Below are 20643 nucleotides of genomic sequence, written 5' to 3' on the forward strand. Positions count from 1 at the left end.
CTCCAACATAGCTATCCATCATATAATCAATAGAATCTGTTTTAAGCTCGATGTTGAATCATTCATCAGTGGTGCAGTGCACTGGTTTAATTTCATTTTGTTGCCAATTTTTTCGCAACTCGACTCTCTGCACATTGGGCTTCCAAATGTTTTGATACTTTTCTTATCGCACTCCGCCGCCTAGGCGATTAGTTTCATGTAATGTTTTTCTGGTAATTACAACTTTTGTCCTTCGTTTTTATCTCTGAACTGCTGGCACTTTACCCATTTACACATATTATCCTGGCTCTGCGTTTCTGCGAAACCCTCTCGCTTTTGGATTTCAGCATCGTCACCTACTAACAAGGACCTATTGTGGGCGGGGTTGGGACTTGCTCCTATTCTCTCTGGTCGCCGCTCATTTCGTTTTAAATTTAATTAAAGAAAACTTTTTCCTACTGCTGCTGCAAGTTTTTGGAAAGTAATTGTGGCAACTTTCGCTTGGTTTTTGCAGCTACATTCCGTTGCGGTTGGCAACTTTTCGGGTGTTGATGATGGCGAAAGTTTATTAGCGCAATGAAGTGCCTTTTTAAGACCCTGCGAGGCCCGATAAATTCAGCTACGAACTCAGATTATACATTTATTTTCTAGATAAACTCCTTACAAATTCTACAATTCTAAATTCTTTGTTTGGTCCTTGTTTTTCCAGCAAATCACTATTGGCATCCATTCCGGCGAAGTGGTGACTGGAGTGATCGGCAACCGAGTGCCGCGCTACTGTCTTTTCGGAAATACTGTCAATCTCACCAGCCGGACGGAGACCACTGGCGTTCCGGGGCGCATCAACGTCAGCGAAGAAACCTATCGGTGAGTGCTGGTGCTTGTACTGGATGTTTTTTGCTATCTGGGCTCCCCGGGCAGGGAAATTGGCGGAAAATCGGGATCGAAATCGGGTGGACAGGCCGCCACGTAGGCCTCTACCGCAGCCTTTTTGGCCTCCTCCGTATACGCTCCATCGCCGGTGGCCATGAAAGCCGCCAATGCGGCCTTTTCCGGATCCGTGACAGCCTGCAGGAGCTGCGCTTGGTTCTCACTCTCGTCCTCGCTCTCCCCTGCACTGCTGATTGTATCCAGCCGGCCCGCCTCGCTTCCCAGCTTGCATTTGGCCGAGGATTTTTCCCTCTGCTGATCCTTGTCCTCCGTGTCCTGTGCCTCAGGTCCTTCGAGCTCCTCGGTGAGATCGATGTAGCGTTGCAGGCGCTTTGGCAGCCTCAACGTGTCGATGCCGTTGGGCAGTTGATTGTGCATCCGCAGGACGTCGCGGATACAGCAGCTGGAAATTCAAGTTCAATGTTAAAGTCTTTAAAACATAATATAGTGTTAATTTAATGATGTCTTGATGTGATGTCTTGATAATCGTTCGCAGGATTGACGTTTTTCGAGCTGCTCAAGACTTTTGGTATACTTTTCTCGCCTTTAGGCGCTGCTCCTGTCAATCTCAGCGGGATATTTCATAAATTAATTTAAGTTTCGCACAATAAGCTCATACGGTGAACAAAAAATCCGCACAGCAAACAAAGTTCATGTGCTTAAAACTTTTCTCGTGAGTGAAAGGCAGCAAGAGCGAACAAACTTTCACTAAAGTTGCCTGCGAAACTAGAGGAAGAAGTTAAAGTAGCGGATATTGGTAGCGGATTCTTTTTGGCCCTTCCACTTTGAGCCGCAGTGAAAGCTTCCTCTGAAGTTTGCCAGTGTGTGGAGCCGGTTCTAAAGTGCCTTTTTGATACAGCGTGGAGCAGCGGCAACTTGTCCGAAATTCTTGCGAAAGTGAGCCCCAAATTGGCGTCATAAAACGCACGGGAAGCTTAACAACATGCTAATCAGCTGCCAGGGGTATCGAACCAGGAACTCCGCAGTTTATGTCCATGTTAATTTGTCCTGTCAAGTTTCTCTGTTCTGGCAATATTTTGGCATTTTTACGGCCGCCGACGACAAATTCGACCAATCAATAAAGCAAGCAGACACCGCCCAAGGGGAACAGATGAGCGGCGGAAGTCACTGAGCAGCCATAAAAGCAGGCACAAAAAGCGTTGCCTACTTGTGAGCGCCTCTACGGAAGTCGGGATGCCGGGGCGTATGCGCAATATATTCGCCCATGACGGCAATCGTCACATTCTCTTCAAGACTCTGATTTCGGGGCCAATGCGCAATGTAATGCGTTATGCATGCATTCTTTGCGGGTACCAAAGAGACTTGCATAAATTGAAATCGCAAAATGGCTGGCTTCAAGAAGAGGAACTGCGGCAGAACATATAAATCAAGTGCTCATTTCGAGCACATTGTTGAAGCCTCGACAAGTGGACGCCGACTCGACTGCAAATACTGTGGCTATTCACTTTTCAGCAAAAGAAAATATGATGCGAGACTAAAACTATATTTATAATTTAACTCAAAGCTTAATTTATGTAAATAATCTTCAAAGAATGTCAGACAAACGGAACATAACATATGCTTTCTATATTCTATATAAACACTTAAAATACTTTTTTCTGGCTTCAACACCCATGCTTTACTGTACGAAAAGCAGGGCAGGAGCGCGAGTTTTCGCATCGCAAACATTGGCCAGAGAAAAACAAACTGGCAAACAAGCTGGAAAACGGGTTTCCAGCTGAAACGAGAGCCAAAGTCAATGGACATTTTTGTGACACGTGAGCAGGCGGAGGCAAATATGTTTGTGTATTTGTGTACCCGGCATCATCGGGTCACGGAGTGCTCCACAAATAAGTGGCACATATGTGGGCTAAGACCCCGCATATGGAATCCCACAAGAACCTTATCAATTGTAGACGACAACTTCTGGAATTAAATCGAAGAAACTTCTCGACTCAAACAGCGATCAACGTGGCAAGGAAATTCGCATCGATTTAATTTATTAAGTTGGCCGACATTTGACTACATTGCGACCGAGTCAGTGAGGCAAGCGGGAAAGTTTCGACCCGACTTCTGGATACAATACATGAAAGAAGAAGGCCAACTTGCACTAAGCCGCCCGACAAAAGCGGCAGGACGAGGGAAACTTGTCAACTTTTGCCCAGACAGTCTGTCAGTTTGTCAGCCAGTCAGTTGGGCTCCTGTCTTATGCTTATTTCATTTTTCGGGCTTATAGCCGAATTGTCTGCCCGTAGGAAGTTAAGCAAGCGTGGCGGACCTAAGCCAAAGTAATTGAATAAAAAAGTGAAACTTATTATGGCTGTCGGACTCCATTCTCCCTGGCCTAATCTCCATTTCCGACCAAAAGACGTGGGCAGCCCATTGTTGGTCACAAGCTCAAGTGTTCGAAGCGGTTTCCATCCCCTGCTAAGATTACAGGTCAAAGTTGATAATTACCGGCATAAATGACGAAGACTGGGCACTCCGTAGACCTGCTCTTTGCCAATAATCTTGTCCATCAAGAGGCGGCCGTAGCGATCGAAGAACATTTCCCTGCGGGCGGCGTATAAAAGGGGCTGAAATAGAATATTAGAGAAAATAGTAAGACAAACTACTTCTTACATATTGCATCACTCCAGAAGGTATAATTAATTTAATAGGCATTTGCTCACCTTGAAGGGCATCTCAATCATCACCACATTGCGCAGCAGAATCTTGAGGCACATGACCAGTTCGAAGCTGTAATTGCGGCCATCCTCGATGAGTTTGTCGAGCAGCGCTATAATTACGGAGGCGCCTCCGTCCGGCGGCTGCGGTGCGGCGCCGTATCTGCAACGGATGGAAGGGGCGTGGGTGGTGAGAGGGCGTGTCAGCGGTCGGGAGTGGGTAACTGTTTGCAAATGAGATACAAGCTGCCAGCACGTAGTTGGTTTGCTTGTGGTCAATGCAAAGGGTCAGAGGTCGGTGGGTGAAGGGGCGGCAATAAATGCTAGATGCCCCGATAAACACAATGTACAAATGAAATAATGAACAGACACGACTCGCGGTTGTGTCAGTTGCACACTAGTACACACGCACAGGAGCAGAGATGTACACATGTACACTGAGAAAGAAGTGTTGTCAATTAAAATAATTCCTGAGCTGAATGTTTGGCTTTCTTAAGGTGTATTAAAAAGTGGTATAAATTACAATGGGAATATCTTCAAATATCTACAATAAGGCTTATCAATTGTTAAGTGACCATAATTTTCTCTCACTACATTCAGGCCGACCTGAGTAAATGGCAAATGAAGTGCGAATTGCAAATTGCAAATGGCGCCGGCAGTGTTGTCACTTTTTAAATTGAAAATGTTTGTCAAAGATCTCCCCCGCATTCGCATTTCTCGTTTTCTGCCTGATAAGCATTGTAATTTATATGTTTCGCTTATTTATGTGTTGTTTCACCGCCGGTACATTGTATAAATATTGTCTTTTTGCCAGCGAACAGAGTCGCAGGCCACATGGCGTATGCGCAATTATGCACTAGTAAATCAATTTGGCAGCGAGTGAAAGTACCAGCGAAAAAGGAATTCATTTCTCCACATTCATTTGCATATTTTATGGCCAATTTCAAATGGAAATGCAACAAAGCGCAGAGCGAAACGCAAATTAAAACACACAAAAGCGAAACAATATCGAAAATTTATGGCGCATCAGCATCAGTAACTCGAAAAACAGTGGCCGCATCTGAATAAAAATCAGTCGAGGCCGAAAGGCGTCGGCGCAGAAAGCGAAACAGAAACAAAAAAACCGACTGACAAAACCCACCTCCGAAAACATCCGGGAAAGCGGTGGAAAACCGGAGGGGAAACCGACAGCGGGGAATTGGCAAGCCAAACTCAAACATTTGCCATCAATCGAAGCCATTGCAATTGCAATCAGCACAGCTGGCGGGAATCTCAATACCGAGCTGAATCTGGGATGTACAACTGGCCTCCGCCTCATAATGCGAATTCTTTCCGCATTACGCCCCTTTTGAGGAGTGGAATTCACTTTTAATTTCGTAGGGCAACAAAGGGGGCACATAATGTTGCAAATCGGCGGATGGGGAGGGGGTGCTCAAAAATTCAGCCCAGAAATGATTCGGAATTTCATTTGGCAGCTATACTGAAGCTGTATAGCATTTTGAAAATTATATTTAACTTCAAAAACCATAGTTCTATTACTTTTAAGGAAAATAAATAAAGTGCAAATTTAAAGAGACTTCTTAAGTCACTTCTAGGAAAAATCACATAAAATGTGCCACTCAGACCGAAGGACCTGCGGAAATTGAATAATTTTTGCGAAAATCTTGATCTAATGAAATTCAAGCTGCCTTCCGCCAGCCGTCGACATAAACTTTGACAGCCGAGCATCTCAGACGGGGACTTTGTTGTGACTCGCCTTTTTGGCCAGCAATCAATACTCGCATTTTATGCAAAGCATCCTTTTTGGCGCTGCATCAAAAATTGAAATCGAAGCCAGCGAAATGGTGGGGCGGGCGGGAGGCGTGGCCGCGGCCATATCCAGTTAGGAAACAATAAATTGCCGCGACGGCGAAAGTCAAGGACTAAGGACGAAGGACTCAGGATCAGGACCAAGTCGAAACTGCAGGCGTTTACATATAAATTTATGAATCTCGGCCGAGGACCCGAGTGCATGCTCGTAACTTTTTACAAGCTGCTTTTTTGGACCTCGAGACTCGCTGGAGACCGCCTTGTGATGCAAATTCGCTGTGGCAGCGACTTTCATATTTAATGATAATTTTTCCTTTTATTTTCTCTACCCGCTCCTTGGCTTGGGTCTCGTCGAGCGTTTTCTTGTGGCTTCGCGAGCACTTGCTTATGCTAAGCGTCTTGTATTTTATGTTGCATACATTGCGGCGCCGCCAAGTGGCGCCGCTTTGCATATTTCTCGCTAATTGAAGTGGTAGTCGCTGGCACTTCCCTTCCTGTCCCCTTTCCCTTCCCCCTGACCGGAAGTCCCTTTTCCAGGCCACGACTTACCTCAGCAGGATGAGCAGCATTTCGGGAGCGTTCGCCTGCAGGGCAATGCGAAGGGGCGAGGACTTGCCGCAGGACTCAATGGGGACATCAATGAATCTGCAAAAAAAAGCAAGAACAAAAAGCCGGATTCGGATAAGTCAGTTAGTTTTTAGGCACACATTCCGAGTGAGTTTAGTGGCCGCCCAAATGGGCGACAAGCATCAAAATGGGCTTCGCACATTAGCAGGACTCTATGGAGCTGAGAAAATGGGCTGAGCATGAGCGGGTGCCAGACCTCAATTAAGCTGCTCGCTTGTTGCTCAGTGCCCTTCCATTACAGGAAACACAAAATATAAAGCCCTTCCTTGTTTTTACTTGGAACTAAAAGAAGAGACCAAAGTTCGTACTTTAAGATGTCTTAAAGACGGATTACTGAGCCCTATTACCTATTTAACTTCTAAAATTTTGCCATGTTTTTTTCTGTGCCTAACTTGACATTGCGTATACGTTATGTGTTGTGTGAGTGGTGGGCGTTTGTCTCCATTCAGGCATTAGCATGTACAATGCACTTAAAGCACATTTCCGACACAGCGCACACACACACACACGGCTTTTATGTCTACGCATAAAAGTAGGCAAATAAAAGAGCAGAAACCACAATAAACCGGAAGTAGAAGTAACCCACACAGCAGACGATAAGCGCACTTTGAGCCACCATCCAGTGACAGCTTGGAAATTGGCTTGGCAAATTCATTTGCGTTTTATTGGCGGCGATAAAAGTGAGTCCCTGCAAGAATCAAGCCATTCCCCAATCGCATCCCATGACAGGTTCCTCAATAGCCGTATATAGCACCTCGTGGCTGGCACATTCTCCTCCAGTCGGAAGTGGTTTGCCCCCAAGTCAGACATTAACACTTTAATCAGCTGCTGAGTGGGCTGACAAATCAAATTTCTGTCTAATGGTCTGCTTAGCGAGTATTAGGCGGCGTTTCATGTTAATGTCTTTGCTATACAGTGCGCACTTCGATTCAATCCGATGAAAGGAGTGGGAGTTCTTTCGGCCTGTGCAGTTCCCAGTGCCTTGCCTATATTGGCAGGGTATAAATTATTCCGGGTGCCATTAAGTCGGCAAGTGGACTAGCTAGTGGATTATGCTAAACAGCAGTGCAATAATGCAACTTGCTTGTTTAAGCCCCATAAGCTGTGCAATTACTGAATTAAATAATGCTTTTTTCCATTCGTTTCAATCGACAATAAAGCTATACACCTTTTTACAGCTTCTTTTGTTGCAATAAGAACACTAACATCGAAAGTAAATTAAATCTCATTGTCAGCTTTCGGCTTCAAGACCATTCCTCTTCACGAGTGTTCACTGTTCTGCGAAAACTTTGGCAATATGCTGCTCCAGCACTGATTTATGCAGCTTCAACGGCATTTGGCCGAAACGTTTATTGTCACATTGCTTGTTTTTCTCAGCTCCTCGGTCGCACACACACACACGCACACACACACGGTTTCCGGCCCCACATACATTTGCAGCTATTAACGCTTATTCATGACTTTGGCTGCTGTTTTGCGAGAGGGCATCATAAATGTCGTCTTAATGCTTGCCAGTCAGTATGTTTTTTGCCTTCTGTTTGTTTAAGAAGCGCAAACAGTCAACTCTGCAATGGTGTGGGTGCATGGTATATCCGTGGGGGCGGGCTGTATCTGTGTGGATTAGTGGGCGTGGTGGGGTTGAGCATGCTTTTGTGCGCTTATTACACGCATTTTTGACTTTAATCCTCCGAAGTGCTGGCGAACAAAGCCGAAATAACAAAAGGTTTACATCGCTGCCTGTTGGTTTTCAGCTTATCGCATCAGTGACACTCACACACGGACCTCGTGTGCATGTGGGCGGGTCGGAAAAAGAAGGCGGAAATGGGAAACCCCCCGAAAGCAAGCTGCAAATGAAAATCTTAATTATACATGACACCAGCAGAAGTGAGAGAAAGCCACCGCCAGTGATTGAGAGCCATTCCCTGTAAAAGTGTATTCGCAGTCGTGTCTGTGGTTGTAAATTGTCGCCATCTTTCACTCAATTATGGCAGTCACACACACACACACACTCACTCTGTGTAGGTGCCACAACAATGGCTGATGAATTAATTTAATTAAAATCCTTTCATTTCTCTGGTTACCCTGCACGTTCGTCCACCATTTTCCCAGCGGGTATTTATAGTATCTTATTGTTACCGAAAACATTATTATTATGTGGAAAACTGGCAAGCCATTAAGGTTGCTCGGTATCTCGGCACATACATAGTCCGATTTTTATAGTTTTATTTTTAATTCTTGTCGATTTTCCTTGAAAGCAACTTATAATTTGCATTAATAGCCATAAGTTAAGCGTATAGAAGGTCTTACTGTCACTGTTATAAAAGTAAGAGCTCTCCATAAATGTCCAAGCATACTGCTAGTATAAAAAACTCTTTGGGGAATGAAGACCTCGGCATGGCACCCAGGCAACTATCCAATTAACCCGGCTAGTGTGAAAATCGCTCGAGGCAGCAAAAGAGCGCGACACATGAAAGCCACGCGGAGAAAGTGGTGAGGTGGGAAATGGGGGAGAACGTCAGGACAGGATGGGGGGGCTGGGCTGAGGACTCACCTGAGCTGTCGCTCCTGCTCGAAGCGCGGAATCCAGACGGGCAATGTGAGCTGCTCGCGTGTGGCGTGCTTCAGAAAGTAAACCATCGCCCGGACATTCTCGTGCTGCGAACAAAGGACATACATGGGTGTCTATTCCACGGGGGCAGGAATAGGGTCTGCCTGCCAGTCTCACCTGATCCTGGAAGTCACTGCGCCAGCCGGCGATGAAGTGCGGAGCATGTGGTCCAAACAGGGCGCCCAGGAAAATGCGCTCATATGTCTTCTCGCACTCGTAAATGGCCACTGTATTGCACAGAAAGGGGATAAATTAGTCATGGGAACAGGAAAATAGTTAAAAGTTAATTTATATGGAAAAGCCACGTTTAATAGCATTTCGAAGTGGGTAATGCCATAAACCAAATTTGTATACACATTGTGACCGATTTTGCCGCCATGCAGGCAAATTGTCGGTAAGGAAGAAAGCGGTTGAATAATGTCATCAAATCGCAGCAGCGCAGCCATAAAAAAGCTAATTACGTGGCTGCACTTGTTGCTGCTTTGGTTTTTTGGCTTTCGGTTTCGCTGGCTTTTTGGCACAGCCCAGAAATGAAGTCAGCGGAAAACGGAAACGGCCACAATGTTTGCCAAACCAAGGCCAGAGGGTCCAAAAGGCTGGAGTCAGCAACAAAGCAACTTGGTGAGTGAGGACAGGACAAACAAGGAGCAAGTTTTATTGCACACGAGTCCAGATCCCCCGACGGAGGCATGCCATTAATTCCAGGCACTTTTCCCGCTCGCAAAAGTTTACGCAGCCTTTTAATTAGAGGCAGCCAGCATGCGTACGCCCCAAATAACTTGCAACACTTTGAGGCACTTTACAAGTTTTACGATGCAGCAACAACGGAGCAACAGAACGACATCAGCAACACTTTCTTAACGCAATTAGCAGAAACACGTGATTAAAGTGAAAACTGCCTGCTTATGGGCGTAATAATCCGATGCGATGGGATGATATTTATGAAAGTATGCAAAGCACACAGCCACGCCCAAAAAGCAAACAGGAAAGTCGTGCCACACACACACACACACTCGCATACACATACGCATACATATGCATTTAAATTAAATTATTTAGTTGGCCCGACTCCACTCACCCAGCAGCTTGACGACCACCTCCGAGTCCCGGACTCCCCAATCCCAGCAGGTGCGCAGTCCGATGTACAGGATGTTGTGATACTTGCCCATGAGGCAGACCTGGGGAATACGCAAGAGGAGGAGGAGAGGTGAAGGGGCTGAATCCCACCTGAAGTGCTACTTTTTAAATTATAAATAATTGCCATATGAAGAGCAGGCATTTAAAATGCAAGAAAATTAAGTTTGGCAGACTCTGCCAAAGGAAATTAAGCCAGAAACAACTTGCCATATTTATTTACATTCCAAAAAGCCAATTGGATGAATTAGTTATGCATAGTTTTAGTACTTTTATAACGGTTTTATAGAAAGTTGTATTAAATTCCACTTTTATTCCACTCAAAAGAAAAGCAATGTTATTTGGCTAATTACCCATTGGTTTTCATTCATAATTCATTGGTATAGTTTAAACTTTAAGATGTATTTAATACGACAATGAAATATAATGTTATTTATTTATCTCATTTTTGAAGTACAGAAAACTAATTTTCAAAGCTTTATTAATTAAATTGTATAGACTCTTTTAAGCAAATATTTATTAATATTAATTATTGAAGTATTGCACACCGAAATGCCACATTTGCAACACTAGATTTGCATATAAAGCTCACCTGGCCGTTCTGCTCCTTGGCCATTCGGTGGTACCTCATGGCCGCCGTCACCGCGATGGCGGCCACCTCGTCCGTCTGCGAGTTCTGGCCACCGCTGCAGCCCTTGATGATGGAGCTCAGGTGGTCGAGGACATCTCGCCGCGACTGGCGGTCCTGCAGGCCGTTGCGCGAGATCTGCTCGAAGGTGTCGTCGAAGAAGCACTCGAAGATGTAGTCCATGACCAGATGGCGGCGCTGGGTCCGCCGGTTCCGCTGGTGACTGGCCCGTTCGGCGGGATTCCGCCGCAGTCGTTCCCGCAGCCGCAGACGCAGCCGTGCCCGTGACTCAGTTTCCCGGCGGAAGCCGTAGAACTGCCGTGGTAATGGCAACCAGCAGCGAACCCACACAAATTGGCTTTTTAATTGACTTACCAGCCGATGGAAAGCCTGTAGCAACTGCGAAAGCATATTGCAAACAAAATTTAATTCACTTTAAGTAGGCAAATATTTTCGATTGAGGTGAATTGATTCCCTCCAAAGAATTGAAATTCCGCTTCAAAAAAACTCCCGCACTGCTGAAGCCAAAGAGTCACAATGCACAAAAAAGAGAGCATTTCTTCTGCGGGGGTGACTCTCTTTCGCTATCGATTTTTTGCAGCTGGCAATGATGTGCTGGGAGAACTTTTGATAAACATAAACAACTCATAATGAGCAGGGAATGAATATTAATTTTAATATTTCTAAGCATTGCAATCATTTAAGAACGTAATTACATAGTATGTGAAGCTTATTCAAAAGTTGATATACAGCTCAATTACTTTTGAGGCCACTTTATTTCCATGAAGCTAACAGCAAAGCAATTGGCAAACAGGTGTTTGATTACCAGCCGACAAGTATATTTCTATGAGCTCTTCAAAAACCGAATGGAACTCGAGGACTCCATTGAAACAGATTCGATTCGCTTCAATTCGATTGGCTTTTGCTAAACAGTCTATTGCACTTTGAAATTTGCTGGCATTTTTCCGAACCATTTATTCACTGCACGCAGCTCACACACAATTTTCCACCCCACTCATCAGCAGCCGCTGGAAAACTAAACAAACGAAGTCCAAATTCTAAGAACGCTCAGCTGTTTACCTAAGCGCTCACTCTCCCGCTTGCTCTCCTCTCTCTCTCTTTACACGGAGAGCAGCGGAGCTATTAAATACGCGTTTCATGAGCATAAAGCTGAATTAAATTCCTATTTAAAATATATAGTACATACATGTATGCTCACACATTATTTTTGTGCAAAATGGATAATGTTTGGTGATAAGCATAAAATCAAATGAGGCATAAAAACGCAGGTTTTTTGTAATTTTGCAATGTTAAACTGGAAAATAATTGGTTTGTCATTATGAGGATTATGCTTGGCTTCAACAAAAATCAATTTATTTCGAAATAAACGCTAATGGTGTGCTGTTTATTGTTTGAGTGCTTTTTTCGATTTAAATCATTAATGAATTTTCTTTTACAACTGAAAACTGATAACTAATGATCAATACTCCCTCAATACTTCATTTTAAAGTAAAACCGATATTATAATTTTTTAAGCTATCTTTTTAGAGATATACTAATCCCCCTTCAATGGATCCATTATATTTGCAAGGCGTTCATTTTGAAATAAATATTGAAACAAATATCCACATGAATAAATTTAAATCTGTAAATAATAGGAGCGTTTTGTTTTTCTTGAGCTTAAGCCACGTCAAAACAAATGTAATTTAAAACACGACTCCGATTGTCATGTAAATCTCTCAGCTGCTACGAAATAATTTCATATTTTAAATAGCAATTGTGCACATTGTTTACATGTTTTTCTATCCCCCTTTGCCAATTAATATTTATTTATGCGGCACATATCAATTTACCCATACATTATTCAGGCACACTCATTCCATTATTCGCCGTATTTGCACGTTTAATATTTGGGCTGACAATTAAGCGCTGGGTAAATATTTAAGCACTGCCATAAACATTAATTAAGAACGCACACGCAGAGATCCACAGATGATGGCTGGGATAATCATGTCTGGCAGGGATTCCTGGGGTCCTTCGCCTTAATCGCATATGCAAATAGGTGTCGAAGGACATTCGGCGCAGTGTAATTAACTCAGGTCCATTAAAACGGTGCATATTTGTGCTGGTTACCCAGGACAACACGGCAATATTTTCACCTGATCAGGCTCACCTGAGCGCTAATTAAAAGGGCAATGCAATTGTGGCCATATGCAGGCTATCCGATGCCGCAAAGGTCGCCAATAAATTGAATTAAATGCGTATCCAATCAGCGGCGTATTCGCCGTAAATATATGAGTCCGAATAAATGCAACAATGTGTGGTTGCACTGTGGTCGAGCCAAGCGGAAGCGGAAATGCACACAAGCCAGCGAAATTTTTATTCCGCTTCCGTTTTGTGCTGCACTCGATTGTGCGGGCACACGGAGCACAATAACCGAATTTACATAATTTCTGGCGATGCAATCTAACAGCTGAATAAGGGCTCTCCCACGGTGGAAATTACGATGGCAATTTATTGGTGTGCAGATTGAGAAAAATACGACCCCCGTGATATATGTACATCATTCAGAGTGCATTATGCCATCAGACCAGGTCCACCACAGAACTCCCTAACACGAATTTATGTGACTGCCAAAAGGAGTCACATCTCCCATCTTAAGCACTACTATTCTTTGCTTACTGAATTGGTTTGCATCTTAAAGATATAGTTTATACTCAGAACATAAGTTATATTAAAACTTGGTGATTACTTTGTAATTTTGCATAGAATTATTTACTAAAATTCAGTTTACACAATGCCTTCCGCCCTGCAACTTATGGCATCTGTCACTTCTCCTTTTTGCAGGCTCCTCTGTCTGGCTATAAACCAGGATGACTCGTTCCACTTGGAGTACCGCGGACCCGTTATCATGAAGGGCAAACCGACGCCCATGGACTGTTGGTTCCTGACGCGTGCCACCAGCAGCATTTTGGGAGGCACTTCCTCGACCGGAGGCGGTGGCGGCGGAGGAAACGGGAGCTTGGATTCGCCGTTGCTGCAGCCAGCCACTCCGACGGCTGGCGGGGCCACGCCCATTCCCGCAGTCGCCCAGCGGGTAGCAGGACATGCCAGCGTGTCACGTACTTCGTCCGCAGGAGGAGGGGGAGGAGGAGGAGCGGTCGTGGGCACATAGGAACTGTGCAAGGACTCGTCCTGCTGCTGCTGAAACATCCTGTAAAGTTGCCACTGCGTGCGTGACTCCATCTGTCCGAATGTCTGCGGCCAAATCTGCAGGTCCTTGGACCACTTAACCACTTCATTTCTATGCCTTTGTGTTTGTCATCCTGCATCCTGCATTCAGCGCCCTGTGTCCTGTGTCCTTTCTCCCGCGTCCTGCATCCTACAACCCAAGTGTGTGTTCTTGGCATTGTGTGATTGTTGCTGCTGGCACATTGCGGCCGGAGCCCGAGGAACGTCGGATCGTTGTGCAAGGTAATTTATGTTAATGCTCTCCTATCTGCAACCATTCAAGCCAACCATCCGGGCCAACCACTTAGCCCAGTCACTTTACAAATGATTTACATTTCTCGTGTCTACGCTGGGAAAACCATCATTCGGGCTTAAAAACTGTGTAGATTGTATTGACTATCTTTTACCCACTAAGTGGAAAGTATAAACTTAACCTAGCTTCCACTTAAACTTGCGATATCTATGCAAATGTGGTTAGAGTTTAACCTAATGTGCGCAAATCGTTTGATTAATACAAAGGGTTATATTCAGGGCACGTAATTTATTCCACATTATCATGTCATGTACTGCAATTCCTTGAAATTAGCCTCGCCCTCCAGGGGCCTTATCAGAACAAATTCTAATGCCAGCCATAAAGAATATTTTGTGTCAGGACAAGTTTCAACCCATCTGGCCCTATCCGCTCGGCAATAAACTAGATAAGTCCAAAACAACTCAATATAAAAGCCATAATATGCCAAACAGTTAAATATATCTCTCACTCGAACTCTAAAGGATTTTGTCAGCACAGCCAGCGAAAGCGCAAAGCCTTTCATCCTGTCACGCCCCCCGCCCCACGCCCACTCTTTATCCTCGAACCGAAGCTGGCATTTGTTCTGTGTGTGTTTTTGTTTACAAAGTTTTGGCCAATCAAGCTGCAAGCCAAAGAGTTCTATTTCAGCCGAAAATACCCCAGAAGGAGCGCATTCGGGTGATCGGAGGAGCGGGTGTGCATAGAATTTAGCACATATTTTGAAAACAAATATTTGATATGAGCAAGCTGGCGAACCAGCCCGAGGCACTTGCTCCAGTCCAAAGGAAAAGCCACAGCGCGGGGAGGTCCAAAATCGAGGATTAGCTATTGGGGCCACCCTCCCAAGCAGAACATAACTAATTTGACTGGCCAGAATGTTCTCTTTTTCGAACTCAAGTCTATTTTTGGGCCAAGCTTTGCTTAAAATACCATGTACCATACAAAGCATGATGAAATCGCATTAAACGCCCCCAGAAACCCACTCTCATATTAGCTAAGTAGCATGCCACAGCAGAAAAAAGGCAGAGACTTGCAGGAAAATTCGGTTGTCCCAATTTCTGGGCTGGCATTTTAAGTGCACACATATATCGCCATTGTAGATATCTGTCTACCCTTCGGATATATATCTGCTTATGGCCTCGATATGGCGCACATTATCGTTAAATGCCAGCGGCAACAACAAGTTGGCATGCAATTTGATGACTTGGAAGTTGGCAGGCATTTTGATGATGCCATTCAACTGGCTGGATTGTGGGCGTATGTAATTCAGGCTTCCTAACGATGGCTCGTTAGAAATGGATTAACATTGATTAGTTCTCGCAGCCGCTCGCTGGCGGAGCCAAATCATAAATTTCCCTAATTAAATGCCCCCAATTTTGGTCCAGAATTTTTCACAAATCCGAGTATTTCGGGCTCCCTTGTTGCTCATTGAAATTCACTGGAGCCAGAAATAAAAAGTACAAATACCCATAAAAGTTGCCTGATTTGGTGGCCCCCAAGAAATCCAGCCCGCCTTGTTTCCGCTCCTGTCCCTTTTCGCCTGCTCATAATTTTCCTCATTTTTCCTATTTAGTCTTATTTATTCTTCACATCCGGCCTGTTTGTGGAGGAAGTTGTTCGGGGGATGCGGTGGCTACCTTTTCCGAGCTTTGCCTCATTTAAGTTGGCCCACTTTAAAGGCCTTCGCTGAAGGGATGCATTGGCCACACGGAACCACTTCAAAATTGTAATTATTTTTAATGAGCGACGCCTTCGATTGCAGGCTAGTTGTAATACAGTTGAGTGTAAAATAATATGGCCAGCCCGAAGTAAATATAAATAAAGGGGAAAGTGAATAAATAGCTGTGAAGATAATATTTTCAATATTTCTAGTTCATTGTATGCGAATTATGTTCTGCAAAAGCTTACTTGGTTGGAATTCCTTCTGCATACATTCCATTAAATACAACTGTGTATTTCTGAAGTACACATCGGCTTTAATGAGCCCCCAGTTCGCCTCATCAGCTCCACTTCTGATCCATTTATCATGCGCCAGACAGATACATATATCCATATATATGTATGTATACAAACCGAGGCAAATTTATTCGGTCCGCAACAAAAGAGCGATTTTTCTTTGCGTTTCCGCATCATTGGGAATATGGAAATAACGCGGCTGCCATCAAGCCCGTACAATTTCCGTTTCCTGTGCGCGCTAACATACAAATCCGGATATCGCAAAAATACCAATCAAATAAATATTTACCCGACTAAATACGGCATAAGCTCTTATGCGACAATTGGGCGTGGCAGCGAGGGCGGGGCATCTTATTAAAAATTTAGCTGAATTCGCAGTGACAGGCGTGCAAAGTTTGTCAGCTGCAGGGAGAAAAGACCGACGACGAAGACCCGGTCCCAGTCTCATTTAAAATTCATAAAGATGGAAATTATGATTGCGATGAGCCGACGACAAAATGTCAGAGGCAAAGGCTTCTTTTCTACTCACGGTCCCAGGCGACTCTTTCGAGAGGAACAAAGAAGGGGAAGAAATGGGAAAAGAAGGAACACTATACACTATACACTGTGGCATAATAACGCTTATATAGTAATAAGGCTGATGAGACGATAATGAGGCTCTGGCAGATGAGTAACGCATACGCCACGTGGCCCCGAAGAAAGGGGTCGACCTGTAGAAGTCCAAACATATTACTCACATGTTGGCACACTTTCGGCAGTCAAAGGAAGCCCGCTCATTGAATTATCCCATCTCTTTGCTTACCTCACACAAAACTGGGTGGGCGGAAAATTGGGTTGGGCAAAAGTTTTTCCAGCTTGCTTAGTTTTTTGGGGAGCCAACATAAAAGTTTTCCTATTTAGATTACTGTCGAATGTCAGTTCTGGCAGGGCAAAGGAAAAAGCACAAAGTTTTATTGCCCCAACTCGAGGGGTTTATTAATAAATGATACAAGGATGCAGGACATTCCGGCAGGTATTCGTTTGACATGTGTGGGCCCTTGGGTAATTTGACTGCAGCAAGGACATGGAAACTAAGGACTCTGGGCATTGTCGCCGCCCGATCAACACTGGCAGGAGTAAACAGTCGAGGCGTGGCTTAATCGAAAACTCGGCACTAATTTCAATTAAAGTTGGAATGATTGCAAACAGGCAGGCATTCAACTGCAGACAGTGGCCACATTAACTGTCTTCCTTCCTCCTCCTCCTCCCCCGCCCTCCGCAAATAGGTCCTGGGCAAACAGGACGACTTCGATGGCATTCATTTGCATAGCGCTGCAACTTGCCACGCCCCTACTCGACTGCCAAATCAAGTCTACTAGCCTCTAAATGTTGCCGACAACAAATCAATTTGAGGCGGTTTACCATACCAAATTGAGCCGGATCGTTGTTTGTTCAGTTGGCATTGGAGTGCGTAAGGAGCAGTCAGTCGGTAGTCGCAGTTGTTATGACAGCTGGGGACTTAAAGTTGGATGCATTCGCACTAAGTTGCATCTGCTGAGAGGCTTTCGAGTGCCGAAGAGGAAAACCAATCAAATCCAATGATAAATGGGAAAACTTTAATCCAACTTGCTAAGATTCTGATTTTATTAGAGTTGGGATCCTGCGAGCACTTTTAAGTACAACTCTGTTTCTGCAATTGTCAGTTATTTCCGCTTTAAAGTTGATATGAATGCAAATACAATTTGGTTTTTCTTTTCACCTGAAATATGTGAAAGCATATTTATTTTCCTGCGCAAATGTTTATTCCTGAATATCCGTTATCGACGCAGCGAATCGCTTGTGTGAACGCAAAGTTTATGCTTTTTGTATCCAATCGAATGCAATTTGCCACAAAAAGGGGAAACAAAGCAATCTTGGCTACGCCCGCAACATCAATATCGGTAGCTTTCCATGGACCGATTTTCCGATGCTATTTTTTCGCCCATCGCATTCTTCTGCCGTTTTGCTCTCTTTCGATTTTCATTCCGCTCGACAAAAGGCGCAAACTTTTCAGACAGCAAGGGGTGCAAGGTTGGCACTTTTCCCACCTCCTATCCATTTCCACTTTCCATTCGCACTCGAACATTTCCCTTTCGCCGCGGAGTGTCCACCTTCGTGCATTTGATTTGTGGGGCCATAAAGTTCGAGGCGAACACTCGGATGCAATATTTACAATTTTAATTCAATTTGTTCAAAATTCCCATGTGAATGGGGGCTATGTGTGTGTGTGGCTGTCGGATCAGGGCTAAAGGGGCGTGGCAGGATGACCCCCAAAGAAGCACTTGCTGCTATTTTTGCACATTAAACTAATCGATATTTTATGTGTGGGGAGGGCACAGGGGCCCGGCATTAGATGCAAGTACATTTTAGCCATTTTGTCGTCGTAGTCGATTCAATGACAGCTCGGCCGAAGGACAGCCAAGGACTCGAGGATGTTGTTGTTTAATTGTCTGTAAAATTGTTAAATTGCTTAGCGTGTCAGCAGGAGCCGAAAGCAGGGCAGGGGTTTTCCGGAAGCTGTCAGTGGCTCGGGGTTAACATGCATGTGCAATTACTATCAGCTGCCCTGCCATCCATTCGACACCGTCGACTTATTTATTCATTTCCCACTTGCATGCCAAAGGTAAAGTACAGATAGAGAGCGGTTCAATGGAATCCTATTTATTTTTAAAATCAGTCATATTTAAATTTAAATGCGTATGTAAAGGGAAAGTTACCAAGTCACAGTAGGCACAACTCGCGATAGAAGAAACAGTTGAAAGCTAACCCAAACTATTTGGCTTAAAAGAATATTAGCCATGATTCTCTAACCAAATTATAAGGATCCTTGGGCACACCTTGGTATATATTTAAATTCAGTTTTTGCACTTTTCCCAAATTGAAATGGCAAGCTCGCCAAGCCGCAAATGCATGTATGTATACCTGGCTGTAACCAAAACTTGGGGGAGCCATCAAACTGACTCCACTAATACTATAAATAATCGTTTTCTGGCAGACCTTTAAACTTTTCTTGTGGCGGGGTGGGGAGGGGGAAGGGCAGGGAATTGCTTACGTGATTGAAATTTTGAAAATGCCCCAACAAAGGCTGTCGGCATAGGTTGGCCAGTTTTTGGCAATCAAAAGTTGTTTGCGCCTTTGTAGTTGGACTGTTTTGTGGTCGAAACGCCCCGCATCCAAACGCAGTTGGCATAACAAACAAGGGAGTTGGGTGAAAAAACAAGCCAAGTTTCTTGTTCCGTTACGTTTCCACATGGCCAAAGTCCAACTTTTGACATTGACACTGTTTCCACCTCGTGTGTCCTGCGAGTCCTCCGATCCTGGCCCGGATTCACGGCGTAATTGGGCGTGAAGGGTTAAATTGAATTGCGTGCTCACGGAAGCCAAACGGTTAGACAAACAAACTGAGCTCTGATTTCGAGTCCTTGCCACAGAGAAATAAAATCTGAGGAATATCAGTTCAAGTCACCTGTGAAATCATCATATACATACTATCAATGCGAATGACTTGTTTCATTTTTCTAAGTGTATAAAATGGACACCTTTTGAGATATATGAGTATTTATATTCCCCATTTTGCGTTTGTTACTATCGAAATATTGCCACTAAAATCTCTCCAAATTGTTTTCCCATTTCAGCCTGTGGATTATTATCCTGTAAAAATGTTTAAAATCATCTGTGCGTGTTGCGTGAGTCCTTGTAGATGTGTATTATTGTGTAAAGAACGTGTAATTTGTTAATATGTATTTATTATGATTCTACTTTGTGATGGTTTCTTAGGCTGAACTTTTTCGTGTAACTATATTAACCTAATGACAAAATTACTCGAACTGTAAAAATCGACGAGCGAAACAATGTAAGGCAAATATTCTAACCAAACCACTCGACTTTGGGACAACTTAATTAAGGCGTAAACGTAAATTAGCATAACCACAAGGCACCAAAGAAAAACAGACAAAAAGACAAAGATACAAAGATACATATATGCATATACACACAATATATAGATGTAATTGGGTTCGTCAACTTCTATACAGGGCTACCGACCAGTAAACCAACCAACCAAATTGTTAGTATCCCAACTGCACCAAAAAGTAACTCTATACAAATGTACAAGCGGAACACAAGCAAGTATTTAGAAAACAGGACATTAGGTTAAGAGCTCTCCAATCCGAGGTTCGTTTAAGTTTCCATTGATCTATGGCCATTGTTACGAAGGACAAATCTCTACTTTACTATAACTGAGAAATAGCTTTATAGTTCTTAAGCCATCACGCCGGAAGTCTCGCTCTCTCCTTCTGAAATCATGGACTATTATAATACAAACCTATATATAGATATATTCATAGCAATATCAATGTGCACAGATGCAAGTACTAAATTTATATATCCAACTGTTCAGCTGAATGTTCTTCTAAGGCGAAGCTTAGCTTAAGCTCTGGTCCACATGGACTCGATTCGTTTTTTGTTGATCCAATTGGTTGTTGAGTGTTAGTCTAAGTTACTTACTTGTACTGCAAAAAGGCTAAGAAGTGTTAAGTGCTAAACTAACTACACCCTAACCCCGATCTGTCCACCCCTATCTGATTTCATCTGTACACAGCGTGGAGTAAATGTTAAATATGTTAAATTAAAATCAATATGTATCTGTACCCAAGAGTAAATCGCAAGATAAACATACGCAGAAACCAATAAAATATTTCATTGAACCCTGACACGATGTGATTTTACCTAATTTGGCCTGTGGTAAGCCATTTAAACAATATTT

General features: G+C 43.9%; 2 protein-coding genes across 3 annotated transcripts in view; one reads left to right on the forward strand and one right to left on the reverse strand.

The window, feature by feature from the left end:
* LOC6730307 (guanylate cyclase soluble subunit beta-1) overlaps positions 1-20590 on the forward strand; it is a 43575-nt gene extending 22985 nt beyond the window's left edge. The window contains exons 16-18 of the mRNA XM_016177882.3: positions 689-846; positions 13229-13855; positions 19514-20590. Of these exons, the coding sequence (XP_016037068.1) occupies positions 689-846; positions 13229-13556 (486 nt within the window). The 3' untranslated portion in view covers positions 13557-13855; positions 19514-20590. The remainder of the gene's footprint in view (positions 1-688; positions 847-13228; positions 13856-19513) is intronic.
* On the reverse strand, positions 607-11408 carry LOC6730308. 2 transcript variants are annotated; one of them, XM_016173306.3, is made up of 9 exons: positions 11098-11408; positions 10346-10780; positions 9698-9797; positions 8737-8846; positions 8563-8666; positions 5934-6029; positions 3582-3738; positions 3367-3485; positions 607-1312 (listed from the first exon to the last, which is right to left on the reverse strand). In XM_016173306.3, exons 2-9 carry the CDS (start codon positions 10562-10564, stop codon positions 880-882), a joined length of 1338 nt encoding a protein of 445 aa, XP_016037069.1. In that variant the 5' UTR covers positions 10565-10780; positions 11098-11408; the 3' UTR covers positions 607-879. The 2 variants fall into 2 exon arrangements, with proteins under 2 accessions (XP_016037069.1, XP_002105591.2); XM_002105555.4 differs by lacking the exon at positions 11098-11408 and having other exon boundaries at positions 10346-10807.
* Positions 20591-20643: the final 53 nt, after the last annotated feature.

Source organism: Drosophila simulans, chromosome 3R, assembly GCF_016746395.2.
Source record: "Drosophila simulans strain w501 chromosome 3R, Prin_Dsim_3.1, whole genome shotgun sequence".
Lineage (NCBI taxonomy): Eukaryota > Metazoa > Arthropoda > Insecta > Diptera > Drosophilidae > Drosophila > Drosophila simulans.

Coding starts and splice junctions, on each gene's coding strand:
- LOC6730308 (XM_002105555.4), bottom strand. CDS start 10,792: ATGCTTTCGCAGTTGCTACAGGCTTTCCATCGGCTGGTAAGTCAATTA. Junction 8,847..9,697: donor GGTGGTCGTCAAGCTGCTGG/GTGAGTGGAGTC, acceptor TGTGCAATACAG/TGGCCATTTACGAGTGCGAG. Junction 6,030..8,562: donor GAGCAGGAGCGACAGCTCAG/GTGAGTCCTCAG, acceptor TTTTTTTTGCAG/ATTCATTGATGTCCCCATTG.